Source organism: Cervus canadensis, chromosome 30 (assembly GCF_019320065.1).
Source record: "Cervus canadensis isolate Bull #8, Minnesota chromosome 30, ASM1932006v1, whole genome shotgun sequence".
Taxonomy (NCBI): domain Eukaryota; kingdom Metazoa; phylum Chordata; class Mammalia; order Artiodactyla; family Cervidae; genus Cervus; species Cervus canadensis.
In genome coordinates, this window is record NC_057415.1 from 29,354,032 (window position 1) to 29,376,014 (window position 21,983).

Here is a 21,983-nt window from a genome sequence, read left to right on the forward strand (position 1 = left end):
AGTTTGGCAGAGCATGTGAGCTCCCCAAGGTTGGGTCAGTTCAGTGCAGTCACTCAGTCCTGTCCAACTCTTTGCAACCCCAGGGACTGCAGCACACCACGCTTCCTAGTCCATCAGCAACTTCCGGAGCTTGCTCAAACTCATGTCCATTGAGTCAATGATGCCATCCAACCATCTCATCCTCTGTTGTGCCCTTCTCCTCCTGCTTTCAATCTTTCCCAGCCATCAGGGTCTTTTCAAATGAGTCAGTTCTTTGTATGATGTGACCAAAGTATTGGAGCTTCAACTTCAGCATCAGTCCTTTCAGTGAGTATTCAGGACTGATTTCCTTTAGGATTGACTGGTTGGATCTCCTTGCAGTCCAACGGACTCTCAAGAGTCTTCTCCAACACCACAGTTCAAAAGCACCAATTCTTCGGCACTCAGCTTTCTTTATAGTCCAACTCTCACATCCATATGTGACTACTGGAAAAACCATAGCCTGGACTAGATGGACTTTTGTTGGCAAAGTAACGTCTCTGCTTTTTAATATGCTGTCTAGGTTGGTCATAACTTTTCTCCCAAGGAGTAAGCGTGTTTTAATTTCATGGTTGTAGTCACCATCTGCAGTGATTTTTGAGCCCCCCAAAATAAAGTCTGACAGTTTCCACTGTTTCTCCATTTACCATGAAGTGATGGGAACAGATGTCATGATCTTAGTTTTTTGAATGTTGAGCTTTAAGCCAACTTCTTCACTCTCCTCTTTCACTTTCATCAAGAGGCTCTTTAGTTCTTCACTTTCTGCCATAAGGGTGGTGTCATCCGCATATCTGAGGTTATTGATATTTCTCTTGGCAATCTTGATTCCAGCTCGTGCTTCATCCAGCCCAGCATTTCTCATGATGTATTCTGCATACAAGTTAAGTAAGCATGGTGACAATATTCAGCCTTGATGTACTCCTTTTCCTATTTGGAACCAGTCTGTTGATCCATGTCCAATTCTAACTGTTGCTTCCTGACCTGCATACAGATTTCTCAAGAGGCAGGTCAGGTGGTCTGGTATTTCCATCTCTTTAAGAATTTTCCACAGTTTATTGTGATCCACAGAGTCAAAGGCTTTGGCATAGTCAATACAGCAGAAATATATGTTTTTCTGGAACTCTCATGTTTTTTTGATGATCCAGCGGATGTTGGCAATTTGATCTCTGGTTCCTCCGCCTTTTCTAAAACCAGCTTGAACATATGGAAGTTCACGGTTCACGTATTGTTGAAGCCTGGTTTAGAGAATTTTGAGCATAACTTTGCTAGCGTGTGAGATGTGTGCAACTGTATAGTAGTTTCAGCATTCTTTGGCATTGCCTTTCTTAGGGACTGGAATGAAAACTGACCTTTTCTAGTCCTGGGGCCACTGCTGAGTTTTCCAAATTTGCTGGCATACTGACTGCAGCCCTTTCACAGCATCATCTTTTAGGATTTGAAATAGCTCAGCTGGAATTCTATCACCTCCACTGGCTTTGTTCATAATGATGCTTCCTAAGGCCCACCTGACTTCACATTCCAGGATGTCTGGCTCTAGGTGAGTGATCACACCATCGTGATTATCTGGGTCGTGAAGATCTTTTTTGTATAGTTCTTCTGTGTATTCTTGACACCTCTTCTTAATATCTTCTGCTTCTGTTAGGTTCATGCCATTTCTGTCCTTTATTGAGCCCATCTTTGCATGAAATGTTCAAGGTCAGTTAAATTTGCAAGGTCAGGTAAGGAGTTTGAATTTTATTCTCAAATGTGATTAGGTATTAAGACTGATGTGACATGATTTGTATCTGAAAAAGACCACTCTGACGGCTGAGGAGGTTGAAAAAGAACAGAAGCAGAGAGACCAGTTTGGAGGCAGGTGAAAGACGCTGAAAAGATCCTGATGCTGGGAAAGGTTGAGAGCAGGAGAAGAGGATGACAGAGGATGAGACGGTTGGATGGCATGAGTCTGGCAAGCTCCAGGAGTTGGTGATGGACAGGGAAGCCTGGTATGCTGCAGTCCATGGGATCACAAAAAGTCGGACAGGACTCTTTGAAAGATGAACTGAAATGAAAGACGTTGATGGACTAGCCTAGGGTTTTAGAAGTCGAAATGGTGAGAAACAGCTGATTTGGGGATATAACTTGGAGAATAAAGTTGACAGGACTTGATAATGGATTAGATGTGGTAGCTGGTGCAGGGAAGAGGAGAGGGAAGAACTTATCAGGCATGATGACTAGATTTTTGGTCTGAGCATGTGGGTTGATGGTGGTGCCATGAACTAAGATGGGGGGAAACTGGGAGAACAGGTTTCAGGGGGGAGGGAGGCCCAGAGCGGGTCAATGGTTCTGTTTGGCCATGTTAAGTCTCAAATGCTAATTATATTTCAAGTCAAGATATTGTGTTGGGACTTCCCTGGAGGTCTAGTGGTTAAGAATCTGCCTTCCACATGAGGGGGTGTGAATTCAATCTCTGATCTGGGAAACTTAGATCCCACATGCTGCAGGGCAACTAAGCCTGTGCACTAGGAAAGATCCCATGTGCCTCAGCAAACACCCGGCACAGCTAAATACATAAATATTTTTTAAAAAGATACTGTGCAGGCAATCAGCTAATGATAGCTAAGGGGAAAAGTCCAGGCGAGAGGTATTTCAAAACAAGGGATAAGATGAGATCACCTGGTGACTAATAATAGATAAAGGGGAAGACAGAGGGTGGAGGGTTGGATGCTGAATTACAATACAATAGGGCAACACCAGGTTGGTCAGGCAAAGTTCCATGGAAGAATTAGATCTGGGCTCCTAGAATCCACAGAAAACCAAGCAGTGACATTATTTCAGTGAGGATGCTGGTACAGTGGGGGTAATTTGCAATTAGTCATACAGCTAGTGACCTAACTGTAACTTTGCATTTGAATTACTTTAAGTTAAATGTGCAGCTGAACCCAGGTCTCCCGCATTGCAGGCAGATTCTTTACCAGCTAAGCCATAAAGGGAAGCCCAAGAATACTGGAGTGGGTAGCCTATCCCTTCTCCAGGGGATCTTCCCGACCCAGGAATTGAACCCTGGTCTCCCGCATTGCGGGCGGATTCTTTACCGTCTGAGCTATCACGGAAGCCCCTAAATGTGCAGCAGAGTAGGTAATTAAGAGAGAGGAAAGCCAGGCACCTAGGAGCATAGACTTTGAAATCATTCTGCTTGGATTCAGATTCTGGACCTGCCACTTAGCAGGTGGGTGACTCCAGGTACGTTACTCATTATACTTCAGTTTTCTTAGTTGAAATGGGCATACTACAAACAGCTATCTACTTATGGGCTACTAACTGTGCATTCCTGGTACAAATATTTTACATACACTATTCAACACCCCCCTCCAATAATCAATGAAGTGCTATTATTATCCCCATTTTACTGATGAGAAACCAAGAGCACATTCATGGATTCCAAAAATATTTACCGTGCCTGCATTACACTCCAGGCATGTTTCTTCGTGCTAGGGGTGCATCACACAACACAACAAAATCTTTGCCTTTGTGCAGCTTGCCTGTGATTTACTGAAGGGAGAAAGATGATAAACCCAATAAATATGTCTTAATATAAGGGGACGTCAAAGGATGAGATGGTTGGATGGCATCACCGACCCGACAGACCTGACTTTGAGTAAGCTCCGCGAGTTGGTGATGGAGAGGGAAGCCTGGCGTGCTGCAGGCATTGGGGTCGCAGAGTCGGACACGACTGAGCGTCTGAATTGAACTGAACTAAGTACGATAGAAAACACAGCAGGGTAACGGAACTAGGGAAGTTGCTGCTTTAAGTCGGGTATCCAGAGTCGATCTCCCTGAGAAGGCGACATCTGAGCAAGGATTTGAAGGAAGTGAGATGGCGAGCCACGCACGTATCGAGGAACAGAGGACTCGAAGCGGAAACGGCAAGGGTGAAGGTAGACTCTCAGGTGAGAGCATTTGCTGAACATCCACCAACAACGTCTAGTGCAAGCCGAAAGAATAGGATGTGGGAGGTAGGGACTGTGTATCTAGCTCTAGGAACTTTGACTTTTACTCATGAGATGAGGTGCCATTGGACAGATCTGCCTGGGGAAGTGATATAATTTGATCTTATATTTAGGCGCAAGGTCCATTAACTTGGTCTGGCGCTGAAGTCAGTGTTCTCAGGGTAAATTAATCCCAGCACAAGGGTTCAGCCTCACAGCAAGCGCCGGCCCACTATTCTGGTTGCCCACGACCCTTTCACTTAAACCTCGCCCCGACCTACCGCCCTCTAGCTCCCCAGTTCCAAGGATCGCCATCCACTCTGTCCTGTCTCCACGTAGCGCTTCCCCGGCTACGGATTGCGCAACTCAGGCAACCGGAGTCTGCACGTAGGCGGAGCGACAGCGGGCGGGAGAAGGCCCCAGAAACAGACGCGACGAGGAAGCCCTGAGCTCCACCCCCCGCGACGCCCACTGACTGCGCCTGCGCACGCGCCTTCCAGACGGCCGACATTCCAGAGCGGCAATCCGCCCCGCCCCAATTCCGGGGCGGAGTTCTTAGCTGCGCCTGCGCACAGCCTCGCCGCACCCTACGCCTGCGCGCTCTGCCAGCCCGGCCCCATCCCCCCAGGTTTTTAGGGTGGTGGGGGGAGGGCGCGTCTCGGCGAGTCACGATGATGGCGGCCACCAGCCTGTGGTGAGCTAGCGGATTCTGTGCTCCTCTCGCAGAGCCCCTCGCGCTTCCTGCAGACCCAGTGGCTGGTAACCGGGCGCGTGAGGAAGCACGGTGGCCCGAGCTCGCGAGGAAGGCCGCAGTCGCGGAGGGAGCGGCGCGGCCGGGGGCCAGGACTCGGGGAGAGGCCGCTCTGCAGGGCGAATGTGACAAGCCCCCACCCCCACCGCCTTCCTCCCGAGTGCGCGAGGAGCGCGGGCGACCCCGGGGCCCCGCCAGGCCACAGACCCCGCCCAGCGGCCAGCACCCGGAGCAGGCCCGGCAGCGGAGCTGCGCGACGGCACCATGCTGGTCACCCTGAAGACCCTCCAGCAGCAGACCTTCAAGATCGACATCGACCCCGACGAGACGGTGAGTGCGGCGGAGCGCGCTGGGCCCGGCACGGATCGGGGGCGGTCCGCGCGAGGGGCCGGGAGGGCCTGGGCTGGGGTGGGTGGCGCGGCGGGACCGCGTGCGGGGCCCCGACCTCAGCTTCGAGCGGAGCCCGAGCGGGTAGAGCCGCGGTGCACCCGAGAGGGCATGGCGAGCCGGGGGTCTAGGGACCCGGGCGCTTATGAGGCCTGCGGGCTCCGGGCGCGGGTAGGGCCAGGGACCCGGCGGCGTGCGGCCCACTGGACCTTCAAGGGTGGGCTGCGGGCTTTGTGGCAGTTTTGTGGCAGCAGTGAGGGGAAGCAGTGGTCGGACACCGAAGCCCGGGTAGCATATGGCGTGAAGCACGCGCTAGCGGGGCACCGGAGGCCTCGGCCTGGGCGCTCTCGGCGGAGGGGCCAGAGGGGGAGGGGACGTCAGGGTGGCCTGGGCGGTCGAGCTGGGCTACCGGGTGTGGGTGCACAGATTGGGGAGGGAGAGGTAGGCGTCGCCACTGTCCCTGCGTGGACCTGGTTAGGCGCTGAGGTCTTGGAGGTGGTAACTGGAGATAATGAGCCTTAAATAAAATGGTATCGGGTTCTGTCAGCCGCGGAGTGTGAGTGTGAGGGGTGGTGAAAATGCATTTTTTTGCCCTCTTCGCCGCAGAATTGGTGACCCTTTTATTTGCATAAATCTCGAATCGTCTCGCAGCAGTTCTGCCGCCACCCAGCCCACACCCATACGTTGATTGCACTTCGAGGCCTCTTTGGTGGTGAAGATTGTTGCATTAGAGCCCTTCCAGTAAATCCAGACGCAAACTTAACTCCAGATTAGCGAGTTCCCTGTGTTAGAAGCCTTGAAATTGTAGGAGTCGGAAGTCTGCACCCTACCCCCAAATAATAACCTTTCAGAGGAGAAATAAAATAAAAACTCTGAATCTCTTCTGTAAACTCTTGAACGACTCAAACTTCACGTGTAAAATTCTCATGTCATTCTCTGTATTTGTGACCGCAAAAAGCCACTGTGTTGAAATCAGTACAACTTTATGCCAAGATCTAAAAATTGCCATTCAGTGTAAACTTACTTCTTGTGTTCTGGAAGTGTGCGTCTGCACACCTTTGAGGTTGTCACAGTGTTGTATTTACAGCAGCAACTTTCTGCCCGTCTGTATTTTTCAAAATGATTGATTCAATTTTGGTGGAGGTCGGGGACCTTCAGTTCAGCTCAGTCGTGTTCGACTCTTTGCGACCCTGTGGACCGCCGGATGCCAGGCCTCCCTGTCCATCACCAACTCCTGGAGCTTACTCATTTAAACTCATGTCTATTGAGTCGGTGATGCCATTCAACCATCTTATCCTCTGTCGTCCGCCTTCAGTCTTTCTTAGCATCAGGGTCTTTTCCAATGAGTCACTTCTTCGCATCCGGTGGCCAAGTATTGGAGTTTCAGCTTCAGCATCAGTCCATCCACTGATATTCAGGACTGATTTCCTTTAGGATGGACTGGTTGGATCTCCTTGCAGTCCAAGGGACTCTCAAGAATCTTCTCCAACGCCACAGCTCCACAGTTCAAAAGCATCAATTCTTGGATGCTCAGCTTTCTTTATAGTCCAACTCTCACATCCATACATGACTACTTAGTGTTGGTTAATTAAATAAACGTGAGCGCCCATTTGCGGCTCTAAGTTAATTTGCCATGTACCAGTTTTACAAAGATGTGAAGATTAAATAGTATTTAATTTTTGGTCAGTAAATGGAATCAATTATTAATCAATGGGTACCTTTGAGTGAGGAAGTTTTCTACGTCTTGAATTATTTAAAAATGTAGTTCCCAACCTTTTTGAAATTGTGGCACAAAATGATTTTAGTTCAAGGTACTTAATTATATGTGTAAACATGCTACATGATAAATTCTTAAAAGGTACAAGAGATACCAAGTTTTGATGAGAAATTAAGTGTCCTCAAAATTGACAACACCTGTGGATTGCTATTAACTGGCAAATCAAATTCTTCCTGAATATTCCTTTACTGCTTAGTGGGTACTTATAAGTTAAAGGATGGAAGTGAAAATGCAGCTGTTTAATGTTTTCAGCCAAAATTTTCCATAAAGTATCTATTGACTTTGGTTTTTTGTAATGTTGGTGCTGCAGGAACTTTATTCTGGTATTCACAATTAGTTCCAGAATTATTGAAGCCTAAAGGTTTGGAGTGGGTTTGTGTGTGTTGTGTTTTTGTTTTATATTTCTGGGTTTATTGAAGATATGCAGTGACTTTCTACAGCTCCACTGAAATATTTATGTTCTACTAGATTTGTATTGCTCTTGAGGCATTTTATGCATTCATTATCTTAGAGCCAATATCGTGTTTGTATAGATAATTAGCTATGTTGCTATTTGTGTTTGTATAGGTAATTAGCTATTATCCAGTTTATTTATATGAAGTATAAACATATACTTCTGGAGGTAGATTTTCAGAAAGCTTAGTTACAGAGTTGCTTCTTCAGTTTTTTGTTGCTGTTTATATAAATGTAAAACCTAACATTGTTAGTCTGAGACAAGAAATGAAAACATTCAGTCCGGATATTCTGAAACATTTATTTTAAAATGACTTGTGGGTTTTTACTTTAATGGACTTAAATTTCAGAAATGGGGGAATATTAGAGCTATTTTAATTACATCTTTATAGTGATTTTTAAATTAACGTTTATTTTTAATACTGTATTTGAGAGCATTCCAGTAAAAGAAGCAATGAAAATTATATAATTATCGGCAGACTGTAAGTATCCTGTTTGTGAAAACTAGATAGCCAGGATATTAGGAAAATAAATCTAAAATAAAGGGGAAAAAATAGGATTTCAGTGAGACTTCTAGGGAGATTGACATAAAATGAACAGATTTTGGTCTCTGAAACCTCTATGTTGGCCACTCAGAGGTTTGATTTTTTTACCTAGAAGTAACTAAGGAACCTTAAATTAGTTAAGTAACTTGAAATGGCTGGTGTAGAAACTCTTGTGAGCTTGAGAGGAGTAGGAGCAAAAATGAGTGAAAGAGGACTGAGAGATAAGAGGAATCATGGGAGTGATTCATTTGCTGAACAAGTAAATGTTCAGTAAGCTTTGACTGGCAGAACCAGAGGAATGCAAGGACATGGAGACATAGTCTGGGTCTTTTGGGGAGGCATATTTACATAGTCTTAGCTCAGACGGTGGCTATAGCGTAGGAGACAGACACAGTAGAAAAAGCAAGAGGATTTGTTTTTAAGGTGTTTGTATTTGCTTTAGTTTTTGAATGTTGAAAGTCCTCCCCTCCTTTTTTAAAAAAAAAAAAAACAAAACAGTGAAACTTTCTTAACATTGCCATTTTGTACCATTTACTTGACCATTATCTTGCACTGCCTTTAGTGTTAACCATTACAGAAGTCTTTTTATTATTACAATAATAATTCATCTCCTCTTATAAAGTAACTGGGGAAAAAACAACAGTAAGTTTGAGGTGAGACATTAAATGCACAAGCTAAAATACTACATAAGTCACAACAAAGCTATGTGTATACATTGGAAGTTTTTGATAAGACGGTTGCTGAAGTACAGTAGTTTTGATTAGACAGTATATTTGATGTTCTGTACAGTAATCTGCAAAGAATTATCTCACTTCGTGATACATTTGTGCTACAAAATACTGCTTGAGTACTAGTTTTGTATATAAGATTTACTAGCCATCATTTTTTAGCACATTGTTCCATCATGGCTAATTATATTATAATAGAGTTGTGCTGGAGTTAGTGCCTTATTATGGAAGTTTTCTAGATTATTAAAACCTTTAAGTAGTTAACGTATTAAAATACTATATCACAGGTGTCTTGGCATTTTGGTAAAACAAAATACTGGAAGTACCTGGGAAACCTGGTAATGGCTTGTATCAGACCTTTGCTGTTTCTGTACTTAGCATGCAGGAAGCATTTAAGGGAGCTTTCCAGGTGGTTCAGTGGTAGAGAATCCATCTGCCAATGCAGCTGATGTGGGTTCGATCCCTGGGTCGGGAAGATCCCCTGGAGAAGGAAATGGCAACCCCCTCCAGTATCCTTGCTTGGGAAATCCCATGGACAGAGGAGCCTACAGTCCTTTGGGTTGCAAAGAGTTCGATATGACTTGGAGACTAGACAACAGCAACAAGAATTTGATAAAGATCTTTTGAATGAACTAAATACATTTTTTGGTGAATTGCCAAGTCAGTGATCCCTCAATCTTTGCATGTAAATTTATTTACTGTTGGTTGAATACTTACTAAAAATGTCAGGTCCTGCTATTATGGTGCATACGTTGTAGTGGGATAAATCAGTTGAAAAACAAGTTTTCAAAACCAGATAATGGTAAGAGTTATGTAGAGAATTGAAATAGGGTGAGGTAATGTGATAGTGCATGACTAGGTGGCTACTTTTAAATTGACTGGTCACAGAAGACCTTTCTAAATAAGGTGACATTTAAACTGAGATCTGAATAATAAGCACTCAGAGATGGGGAGAGTGTTTTCTTTAGGGAAAGACTTTCAAGAGTGCTTTGGGAATCAAAAAAGGCCTGTTTTGTTGTTCTAGTAGGTGAAGGGAAAGAGAGGTGAGGGATTAGAGTTAGGCAAGAGGCCAGGGCCTGTAGGGCTTTGTAATAAGCTGGAGCTTTTCATTGTAAAATAGGAAGCCTTTGGGGGCTTTTAAGTAGAGCAGAGAAGAATATTTCTTTTATGATTTGGAAAGGTTATTTTGCTGTCTGGAGAACAGATAGTACGAAGAGCAGTGAGGCTTGCACAACAGTTTCGGGAGTTGAAGCTTTGACCAGGGAAGTAAGAGTAGAGATATAAAGAGAGTTGGAAGGATTTGAGATATGGTTGGAAGGGTAGAGCTGATGAAGAGTTGGAGTGGGGGAAGTTGAGAAATCAAAGATTAAGTGTAGGTTTCAGTTGTATAACTTGTGTGAATACCATGTTCTTTGCCGAGACATGGCGGGATGGGAGAGGAGCAGGTTTAGGGATTGGGGCGGGAACTCAAAGACTTACATTTAAGACGCCTACTAAAACATTCAAGTGGAGATGACAAGGAGATTTGCTATGAATTTCAATTCCAGAGGGAAATTTGGCTGGGGTTAGAGACATGACAAGCCACATGTATGTTTGACCTCAGTCCATGGAAATGGATGAGATCATCTTGCCTCAGCCTTTTTCAGTGCCTGTTCTTGACGAAATCGAGCCCAACTGCCTAAATTACCCCTTGTGTGCTACTAGAATTGAGGAACCTTGGTGAGAATGGAATGGAGTGGTGCTTAGGGCTGAAACCTGGGGCGCTCTACCATGCGAAGACTGAATAGTGAAGAGGTCAGGCAGTCAAGGAGCAACCTTTGAAATAGGAAGAATCCAAGAGAAGAAAAAAGTTTCAAAGACAAGGAAAGGGTCAAATGTATCTGCTACTTGCAAAAAAGTTAAGATGAAAACAAGGAACATGACTTTTGTTTTTGGCAACTTGGAGGTCGTAAGTGACCCGGGAGAGTAGTCTCCTTGAAGCGGTGGGGCCAGAAGTTAGATTTGAGTGAATTGAGGAATGCATGGGAGACACGTGAAAACAATCGCAATAATTCTGAGTGTCACAGCTTGTGGTAGGCATTGTTTTTTAAAAAAATAAACCAGAATTGTGAAAAATATGTAATAATGTGTGTTTTAAAAAGAATTGGAGACCAGCATGATGAGTAACCTGTCTGGGGTCACAGTCAATGGTCTTGGTAGTTTCACTGTCTTTGAACGGTCTTGCCCACAGTCTGATCTCAATTCATTAATTGCCCATCTGGTGATCTTTCCTTCTACTTACTTCATTTATTCAGACCCAGGAGTGGTAACTAGCTCTTATCATAGCAGGTAACTGGAGCTCTTCCTCTTGTCCACAGTGATCTGTTTTTGGTACCTCACTTTAACTTTCCTCTGTTGCCAGTTTTTATGAGACTTAGAATCTGTTTGATCTGTACTGCTTTTCTCTGCTCCCCCCCTCCATGTTATTGCTTCCACTTTTGCCCAGCTAAAATAGAGCCAGTGGTTATAATCACTCCTTTGCAAGGGTCAAGTGTAGCATGTCTCTTGAGCCAGGCTGCCCAAGTCTCAATCCTGGCCATAGCACTTGCCATGTGATGTGCCCTTTGGCTAGTCACCCAGTTTTGTGCCTGTTTCCTCATCAGTGAGGTTGAGAATATAGCCACGGAAGTACTGGCCGCTCAGGATTGTTTTGAAGGTTAAGTGAGTTTGAGGTAGTACACAGTGTGCTTGGTGACAGCGCTTCACAACATGGTCCCACTCTCGCCCCGTGGTTCTTGTTTGAAAAACCCCAGATGTGATGAAGTCTGTGCTTGCCCCTGTGCTACTAGAAGCTGAACACGCGGGCTCCTTGTCTCAAATTGCTGAACGACAATCATCACCAAGTCCTTCGTGCCGGCAGTCATACGCTTCACTAGTCAGTTCATTTTTCCCGTGTCATCGGCAGATTTCATACCACCTCCGCTCTATTTTCAGTTGATGACCCTAGATTTGAGATTTTATTGAGAATATAGAAACTGTCAGGACAGAACTTACTCAAGATCCCAGCAGAGCGCCCTACCCGACAGCCTCTCTGTTGTGGAGATAGCTATGTCTCGTGGATAGTACCATCTAAGGCTGCTTCCTCCACTTTCCCACAACTTCCTAAACCCATTTATAAAGGACACTACTCCATCAGTTCTCCTTTTCCTCATCATTGATTTTTCCATTTCTAGAGTTATCTTAACATTGTCCTTGTTTTAGTAGAACCCTCCCTTGTCTCCACATTTGTCTACTGTCCCGTTTCCCCCTCTTCCTTACAGCAGAACTTAAGAGTAGCTCTTGAATCTGTTTGCTAGATTTTTTTTTTTTTAAACATCTTGCTCTTTCAAATACATCATACTGTTCCTAAGATAGAGGAGAGCTTTTTCCCACTTTGTAGTTGCTTGGTATCTTTGAATGTGGTATAGTGCTTAAATGTGTTTTCTCATGGGTGAAATGGGAGGAATAGTAATTTATCTGCCTTCCTCATAGAGATGGTGTGAAAATCAGATGAGATCATGGATCTGAAAATCTGGGTAAATTGTGAAATCATAAATCTTACACAGTTTTTTAAAAAAACAAGTCCTGTTTTTATCAGTTTTCCATTCATTGTGATCAGTGTTTTCACTGTCCTTTTTGAACATGGTTTTTGTGAGATATCCTTATTTTCTCAGCTTGATGAAGTCAGCAACTTCAGTGTTGAGAGCTGTGTTCTGCCATTTTAGGCTTGAAAATTGAGATTATTTCATAGATAATGTATAAAATTTCAGTTGCTTTTGGAAAGAAATGTTATAAATTTAAACTTGGTATAGAACAGTGAATCCTGCTGAAGGACACCACAGTGTCTGTTCCTCGTAAGTTTGGATAAATACATTTCTTGTATATGGAATTTTTAGTGAAATGAACTTTATAAACCCTTTAGCATTGTATATACCTTTTCCAGCAGAGGAAGTAGAGCAGCTGCAAATGATTAATATGTATGAATAGGTCCTCGAGCTTCAATGGGTGGATAACAGTTGTTGTCTCTCCCTCTGTCCTGTTCTTTACGGGTCTGGTTGTATTAGGTGGGTGGCTTTTTTTGTCGTGTATTAGATCCGTTCTTTGCCTACATAGAAACTTTAAAATTTACGAGTAACTTGGGAGTTTCTGCTTTACTGTCTTCAAAGTCTATGTCTGTTTTGATCTTGATGAGACCATACTGTTAGAAATGTATTTATAATATTGTAGAATAGATTAAACTGGCATAAATAGATAGGCTTTTTTTATTAAAAAAAGAAGAAGAAGAAGAAGAAATTAGTAGCTGCTGTTGGTTACCAGGGGCTTCCCTGATGGCTCAGACAGTTAAGAGTCTGCCTGCAATGCTGGAGACCCAGATTCAATCCCCAGGTTGGGAAGATTCCCCTGGAGAAGGGAATGGCTGCCCACTCCAGTATTCTTGCCTGGAGAATTCGACAGACAGAGGAGCCTGGCGGGCTACAATTCAACAGTTCTCTGTTGCAGAGTTGAACACAACTCAGTGACTAACACTTTCAGTACTTTGGCTTTAGGAGCCCAATTATCATAGTTTCTGTTGGGGGAGAATGGATTATGAATTTCAAATTATACTTAAAATAGTAACTTTTAGATCATAACCCTAATTTGAGATTAGGGTTACTGCCTTTGTTTACTGTTATCCACGCATTGTTAATACTGTAATCTGAATTATTTTTTCAGTTAAACAAAAATGATTGTGCCACGTTTTTTCATTCCTTTGGTCCAGTGGGAAGATTTTTTCTGTTGCGTTAATGTCAGCTGACATCTTCATAATCAGTTCTGTTTTTAGAATTACCTGAAACCTGCTTTGTGGGCAAGATTCAGGAAATACTCTTTGGTGCCTGCACCAGTTTCTCAAATGGAAGGATACTGCCCAAGGAACCAAAAATGAAAAAGTTTTGCCCATAGTGTAAATGTATGAAATCCTTTTGTAAACATATTTTGCTTTAGGTCTCTGTTTCCTTTTGCTAATGGGGGCTTCCCTGGTGGCTCAGATAGTAAAGAATCTGCCTGCAATGTGGGAGACCCAGGTTCGATCCCTGGATTGGGAAGATACCCTGGAGAAGGGAATGGCAACCCATTCCAGTATTCTTTCCTGGAGAATTCCATGGACAGAGGAGCCTGGCAGGCTACAGTTCATGGGGTTGCAAAGAGTCAGATTTGACTAAGCTACTAACACATACATAATGGTTAATGGCTAAAACTTATTTGCTGTTACTAATTTTTTTAATTTGCTAGGCTATATAGTGTTAGAACTACTATCCAGAATTTTCTGCTTTAGTGAGATCTCATAAATTGCAGTGTATTCTTGTGTAATATTAGTAATGGTTGGAAGAGGGTACAATGAGATGTTTTTTCTTTTAAACTACTTAAATTTCCCCTCATTACTAAAAACAATCGAGACTTGTTATAGTAAGTAAAATGTATAAAATAAAAAGCAAAAGGCTTTAGGCCCCTGGTCTTAAGTAACCACTTCTGAATTCTGTATGTGCTGCTTTTTTTTTTTTCCAGAAAAATGTGTGCGTATAATACATAAAAACAACACTATGTATTTTAAAATCCATTGCTTTTGTCCCTTAAAGATAATTGTAAATATTTCATCCAGTCATTTTAATGTATATGCATTCTCTGCATTTCTTTAGTCACTGTTCTTAATGTATTGCATAACTATACAGCTGTATGAATGAGCAATAATGTATTTTACCATTTCACCATTGATGGATATTTAGGGTTGTTTGCGGTATTACAGTAAGTAGTGTACTACACATGAACACATTTTGTTCATGTATCTTTGAAGTATTTCTGTGAACATCCTTTTAGTACTGATTCTTAGAGGTGGAATTTTTGGGTCAAAGGATGGCCGATTGCCTCAAAAATGCCTGCATCAGTGTTCACAAATCTCGACAGTATTTGTTCTCAAATACTAAGTCTGTCTGAATAACCAGCCAGGATTCAAATAGAGATCTAACATAGAGTAAATGAATTAAATATTGTGAGACTCTTTGTACACTGCCTGACACATGGTAAGTATGTAGCACCCATGAACTAAGTGATGTGTAAGAAGACTGACTTGCAAAACATCATACTACTGTGGAGATAAGATTTAAAAGACATTACTTTTATATTTGAAACATACAACTTAAATTCATGGAAATAACTACTTTTAATGGTGGTTGGCCTGAACTAAGATAGTGTCATGGGATACAATATAGTGTTCACATTGAAAAGTAGTTAGATGATAAGTTGGAACCACTGGATTTAATGTAAGGAATATTGGAGAAGTGAGAGACAACTTCCTCAGAACAGAATGGGATGAAAAGGATAACTGATCTGCTTTTGTGTTGGCCTTTTTCAGTAAACTATTATGATTGTCTCCCTTTTGGATAAAAAAGGCGATGTTAGCTATGTTTAGTGGAAGATGTTGATTATGTTTTTCTTTTAAAATGCACGGTTTCATAAAAGAGAAGTATGTGGTTAGAAAAAAAATAGATTTCTTGAGTCTTAACCATGTTCTGTCTCTAATCAATGATAAACTACCATCCTTTATCTAGGGGAAAATAAACAGCAAAATGAAAGTATAGTTCCATATTCCTGCTTCATCCAGGAGAAACGTGTTTACTCTGATTGTAGTGCTTAGTATTATGCCCATCCTTTTGAGATGACTTACTGGAAGCATTGACATGGGGCTCAGCACAGTTCAGTTCAGTTCTGTTGTTCAGTCATGTCCTACTCTTTGTGACCCCATGGACTGCAGCATGCCAGGCTTTTCTGTCCTTCACTAACTCCCAGAGCTTGCTCAGACTCATGTCCATCCAGTCGGTGATGCCATCCAACCATTTCATCCTATGTCGTCCCCTTCTCCTGCCTTCAGTCTTTCCCAGCATTGGGGTCTTTCCCAGTGAGTGAGTTCTTTGCATCAGGTGGCCAAAGAATTGGAGCTTCAATTTCAGCATCAGTCCTTTCAATGAATATTCAGGACTGATTTCCTTTAGGATGAACTGGTTGGATCGTCTTGCAGTCCAGGGGACTGTCAAGAGTCTTCTCCAACACCACAGTTCAAAAGCATCAGTTCTTCAGCACTCAGCTTTCTTTATAGTCCAACTTTCACATTCATACATGATTATTGGAAAATCCATAACTTTGACTAGATGGACCTTTATTGGCAAAGTAATGTCTCTGCTTTTTAATATTCTGTCTAGGTTGATCATAGCTTTTCTTTCAAGGAGCAAGTGTCTGTTAATTTCATGGCCACAGTCACCATCTGCAGTGATTTTGGAGCCCAAGAAAATAAAATCTGTCACTGTTTCCATTGTTTCCCCGTCTATTTGCCATGAAGTGATGGGACCCGATGCCATGATCTTAGTTTTTTGAATGTTGACTTTTAAGCCAGCTTTTTCACTCTTCCTCTTTCACTTTCATCAAGAGGCTCTTTAGTTCTTCTTTGCTTTCTGCCTTAAGAGTGGTGTTGCCTGTGTATCTGAGGTTATTGATATTTCTCCCGGCAACCTTGATTCCAGCTTGTGCTTCATCCAGCCTGACACTTTGCACGATGTACTCTGCATATCAGTTAAATAAGCAGAGTGACAATATACAGTCTGGCTGTACTTCTTTTCTTATTTGGAACCAGTGTGTTGTTCCATGTCCAGTTTTAACTGTTGCTTCTTGACCTGCATACAGATTTCTCAGGAGGCAGATAAGGTGGTCTGATATTCCCATCTCTTGAAGAATTTTCCACAGTTTGTTGTGATCCACACAGACAAAGGCTTTAGTGTAGTCAGTGAAGCAGAAGTAGATATTTTTTTGGAATTCTCTTGCTTTTTCTATGAGCAAATGGATATTGGCAATTTGATCTCTGGTTCCCCTGCCTTTTCTAAATCCAACTTGAACATATGGAAGTTCACAGTTCATGTACTGTTGAAGCCTGGCTTGGAGAATTTTGAGCATAACTTTGCTAGCGTGTGAGATGAGTGCAATTGTGTGGTAGTTTAAACATTCTTTGGCATTGCCTTTCTTTGGGATTGGCATGAAAACTGCCCTTTTCCAGTCCTGTGGCCACTGCTGAGTTTTCCAAATTTCCTGGCGTATTGAGTGCAGCACTTTCACAGCATCATCTTTTAGGATTTGAAATAGCTCAGCTGGAATTCTATCATCTCCACTGACTTTGTTCATAGTGATGCTTCCTAAGGCCCACTTGACTTCACATTCCAGGATGTCTGGGTCTAGGTGAGTGATCACACCATCATGATTATCTGGGTCGTGAAGATCTTTTTTGTATAGTTCTTCTGTGTATTCTTGCCACCTCTTCTTAATATCTTCTCTTCTGTTAGGTCCATACCGTTTCTGTCCTTTATTGAGCCCATCTTTGCATGAAATGTTCCCTTGGTATCTCTCATTTTCTTAAAGAAATCTCAAGTCTCTCCCATTGTGGTGCTCTCCTCTATTTCTTTTCATTGATCGCTGAGGAAGGCTTTCTTATCTCTCCTTGCTATTCTTTAGACTCTGCATTCACATGGATATATCTTTCCTTTTCTCCTTTGCCTTTCGCTTCTCTTCTTTTCTCAGCTATTTGTAAGGCCTCCTCAGGCATTTTGCCTTTTTGAATTTCTTTTTCTTGGGGATGATTTTAATCAGCCTCCTGTACAATGTTGCGAACCTCTGTCCACAGTTCTTCAGGCACTCTGTCTGTCAGATCTAATCCCTTGAATCTGTCACTTCCACTGTATAGTAGTAAGGGAATTGATTTAGGTCATACCTGAACGGTCTGGTGGTTTTCCCTAGTTTCTTCGATCTAAGTCTGAATTTTGCAATAAGGAGTTCATGATCTGAGCCACAGTCAGCTCTTGGTCTTGTTTTTTGCTGACTGTATAGAGCTTCTCCATCTTCAGTTGCAAGGAATATAATCCATCTGGTTTCGACATTGACCATCTGATGATGTCCATGTGTAGAGTCGTCTCTTGTGTTGTTGGAAGAAGGTGTTTGCTGTGACCAGTGCATTCTCTGGGCAAAACTCTGTTAGCCTTTGCCCTGCTTGATTTTGTACTCCACGGCCAAGCTTGCCTGTTACTCTGGGTATCTCTTGACTTCCTACTTTGCATTCCAGTCCCCTGTGATGAAATGGACACCTTTTTTGGTGTTAGTTCTAGAAGGCCTTGTAGATCTTCATAGAACCGTTCCACTTCTGCTTCTTCAGCATTAGTGACTGGGTCATAGACTTGGATTAGTGTGATACTGAATAGTTTGCCTTGGAAATGAACAGAGATCACTCTGTCGTTTTTGAGGTTGCACTTAAGTACTGCATTTTGGACTCTTTTGTTGACTCCATTGGCTGCTGCTTCCTGGAGAAGCCATGTGCAAGAGTTGCTCCCTTTTCCTTCTTCACAGCATCTGGAAAGAAGGCTTTTCTGTATAAGCTATTTCAAAATGATGCTCAGCTTGATTGGGTTAGAGAAGACTTAAAGTAGTCTAGAAACCATCCTTCAGAAATACATTCTGGTTCAAATGCCTATGGGATATCCAGTGAAGGTTTCTAGTAGAGTTGGATATGCAAAACTGAAGGTCAAGGGAGAGCTGGGCTAGAGATACAGGTGACATCTGAATCCTTCTCAAGACCTAGAGGTAGATGAGATGGATTATCCCAGAAGAGTGTGCGAAAGAAAGTGCAGTCAGAAGCAGAGCCTTGACAACACTTAAAGGTCTGGGCAAGGAAGGGGATTTCAAAATGGAGGGGGTAGAGGTAGGAGGAACACTGGAAGAGTTTAGTGTTACGGAATCCAAAGGAGGACAGTGTGAAAGGGAGAAATGGGTCAGTACTGTCAGCTGTGACAGAGAGGGCAGGTAATACTATAGAGAAGGATTAAGACATGTTGGGTGCTGATGCTGCTAAACTCAGGGGTACTGGGGAGGGCCACCTTCCTGTCATTGTAGGAGTGGCGCCGCTGCCGACAATAAGCAGCAAAATGAGAACAAAGTCCACGCTTCAGTTTATCCCATTGTATTGCACTCTTGAGTAGTAAGTATGCAGTTGTGGGTAAGTAAAAGCAATGTGTAGTTAACTTTTTTGAAAATTGCTTGAGACAAGGGGAGGAGAGTGTAACCAGCAGGAGACAGATTGGGGGAGGGGGTTGTTTTTAAGATGATAGAGAATTAGGTCTGTTTAGTGTGAATGGAAATGAACTGGCCTTGAGGGAGAGGTTGAAAATAAAAGTGGGTGGGGAGATAGGAAACAATGAATCTAGCAAGGTACTGGAGGGACAACAGGAATTAGATTTGAAGAGAGGGAGTAGAGAAGAATACGGAGATTAGGTCAATCTGGATGCCAAAAAAAACCCATGTGTCAGTTTGGAAGCAGCAAGTTGAGAGTGAGTTCCTGGGGTGTTGTCTGTGTCTTGAATGAAGTAGAAAGTGATCGTCTGTGGGGAGGGGGCACGTGTTGGGAATCAGACTTAGAGGAGAGTACAGATTTGAAACAACAACGTCTTGGAGGAGGGAGGGAGAGGGCTAACCAGGGGAACAGAAGGATTGGGGATGTCTTTCCTTTTCTTCAGTAACATTAAGAAGACTGGGAATGTGGATAAGTAGCTGGTTAGGTATTAAAGGTGAGATTTGTTAGCTCCGTGAGGTAGAAAGGTATGACAGCACAGCGTGGTTGAGGTAAAGTTTGAGCGCTGACAAAGTCGGTTGTGTTGGTCCACATGTGGAGATGTGCCTGGTAGGAGCAGTAGGAAGACAAACAGCTGTGTGTTAGAAAGTCGTAGAAGCAGTGGCGTTATTGTCTACGCTGAACAGAGCTGGAATGAAAGGAGAGGCTCATGGGACCAAGGTCGTAATGAAATGCAAGAGCAGGTGTGAACAGTTACTGAGAGAGTTGATGGGAAGAGATTAGCACTTTTATTATAATTTCGAAGAGCATTTTGGGGCTGTCTAATGGCTGTGAGTAGATGACTTAAATGGATGGAAGTGAAGATCATTGGGTTGAGGTAAAGGAATAATGCCAGAAGCTTGGATGGGTCAGTGAACCTGGTTCCAAAGTCTAGTTCTCCTGTGTTCTTTGATGCATGACCTAAAGTGGTATTGCCAGGTTGAATCTACACACACTCCCACACGCCCTCTGCCAAAATACTGAGACATTTTGGCATATTGTCCACAAAACATTATATTATTTGATACTCTCATTCTGAAAGTATATCCCTCTCTTCACACTTAACACCAAAAATTATTCAAGACAGTCTTTTCCAGTGTGACCGTTATTGGATTAATGATAATCTGACATTAAAATTTGTGCTTCTGGTTATTAATGAGGTTGAGCTTTCTTTTTATTGGGTCTATAATTGTGACTTGCCTGCTGTGTCATTCGTCCATTTTTCTGTTGCTACAGGAACCATTTTCTACTATTTCTCTTAATTTATGTGCATTTTCCGTATGATATGTTTCTTGTTATTTCTGTTTGAATTACATGCTTAGTTAATTTTCCTTCAATAATAAATGTTTAGTATTAGTCTGTGATTACTTTTTTAATTACATCATATAGGTATTAATGTATATAGAGTTCTCATTGTTATTTCTTAATATTTGTTAATCACAGTTTTGATTTCTTTGAAGCACTGTTATTTAGTAATAAAATGATTGGAGGAGTGTTTTGTTGTTGTTTGTCCTACTTTCCCTCTCGTAATCATATATATTTACTGGTTGAGATTCTTGTGACGGATTTCCACTTTGGGAAATAACAGAATAGCAATGATGCTACTGACCCACTTCAGGAAGATGATAAGTATAGCAAGGGTGATTTATGTGACATTTGCAAAATACTCTCCTCTAAAGCTTGGAGTCAGAAGATCTGGGTTTGGATTTCAGCTACTACTTACATTAATAGTAACAGTGTGATTTGGGGAGGAGCCCTCCCTTTTGTATCCATGACAATTTTCCACATAAAGCTCAGAACTATCAACTTGTACAATTTTCAGAAGTTTTCTGGGAATTGAAAGAAATGAGATTTTCCCCCTTGATTCTTCGGCATTAAGTGAAATTTAGTTTTATTCTCTCTCTCTCTCTTTAACTTCTGTGCCACCCTACTTCAGAAATAGTTTACATTTGTTTTCTGAGTACTTCATAATGAACCTGTCATATAATTTTAGAGATCGAAAACCATATTTTAGAGATCAAAAACCATAAAGATCATCCGTTCCAGTTCCTCTTTATAGATGAGACTGATGCTGAGAAAAACTGAGCAACTTGTTCAAGGTCATTTAAGTAATACAGTGGCTCTCAACCTTGGCCAGATTTTGAAATCAGCTGTAAAGCTTTTACAAAATATTGATGTCCAGACCCACACTCAGAAATTATGTTTTAATTGGTCTTTATAAAAGCTCCCTCAAGTGATTATAATGAAACATTAGCCACTTCAAAGTAAATACTTTGCTTTTTGACTTTCATATTTAACTTACTTTTTATCATTGTAGACAAGACCACTTTATTTCTTAAACCTTTTAGATTAGAGAGCTTTTCTTTACTTTGCTACTCTGTGGGAGATAAATGCATAAACTTTATAATGAGAATCATAGTTTCTGCTTTTGAAACATTTATTTTGAATAGATTTGTAAAGTCAACTAAGAAAGTCTTTTTAAGAAAAAAAACCTGTGTAATAGATGGTAAAACAGTTTATACTTAACCATATCTAATAGTGTGGGTTATCAATAGAATTTTTTTACATAATATTATGAAGACATGATCTTTTAAGTTTTTGGAATCAGTAATATGTATAAAATTTTTATATTGCATCATTTGTTCAGATTCTGGATTTTCCTTTGTTTAGATTTTTTTTTCAAATATTTTAAAATTTTTCCCATAGGTGAGAGCACTGAAAGAGAAGATTGAATCCGAAAAGGGTAAAGATGCCTTTCCTGTAGCAGGTCAGAAGTTAATTTATGCAGGTATGAATTAAGTACTGAAATTAACATGCCATTTTCATGTATACTGTGACATTCTTTTAGTTTTAGAAATCACCATCTTAAGAATTGTAGCATATACAAACGGATTCTGTTAGAAACATTGTAGAGATAAAAGCAGAGAATGAACAGTCATTTGAATGTTATTTTATTAATATTTAGTCCTCTGTTTTTCACATTTGCTTTATGTATTTCTCCATCCAGTGATGTTAGTTTTTTCTTTTGTAAGTGTTGTGTAACTGGCTGTATTTGTTTTGCTTTGTTTTTTGAAGTAAAAAATTTTATTGAATTACTTTGTGTGACATTTTTTAAGTGTAAAGTGTACAAAGTGTTAGCTCTGATACATATTGTAATTGATTGCTGT

General features: G+C 41.9%; 1 protein-coding gene across 1 annotated transcript in view; it reads left to right on the plus strand.

The window, feature by feature from the left end:
- The first annotated feature begins 4,594 nt into the window (after positions 1-4,594).
- RAD23B (RAD23 homolog B, nucleotide excision repair protein) overlaps positions 4,595-21,983 on the plus strand; it is a 43,948-nt gene continuing 26,559 nt past the window's right edge. Inside the window, exons 1-2 of the mRNA XM_043453142.1 lie at positions 4,595-5,067; positions 21,523-21,604. Coding sequence (XP_043309077.1) covers positions 5,002-5,067; positions 21,523-21,604 — 148 coding nt within the window. The 5' untranslated portion in view covers positions 4,595-5,001. The remainder of the gene's footprint in view (positions 5,068-21,522; positions 21,605-21,983) is intronic.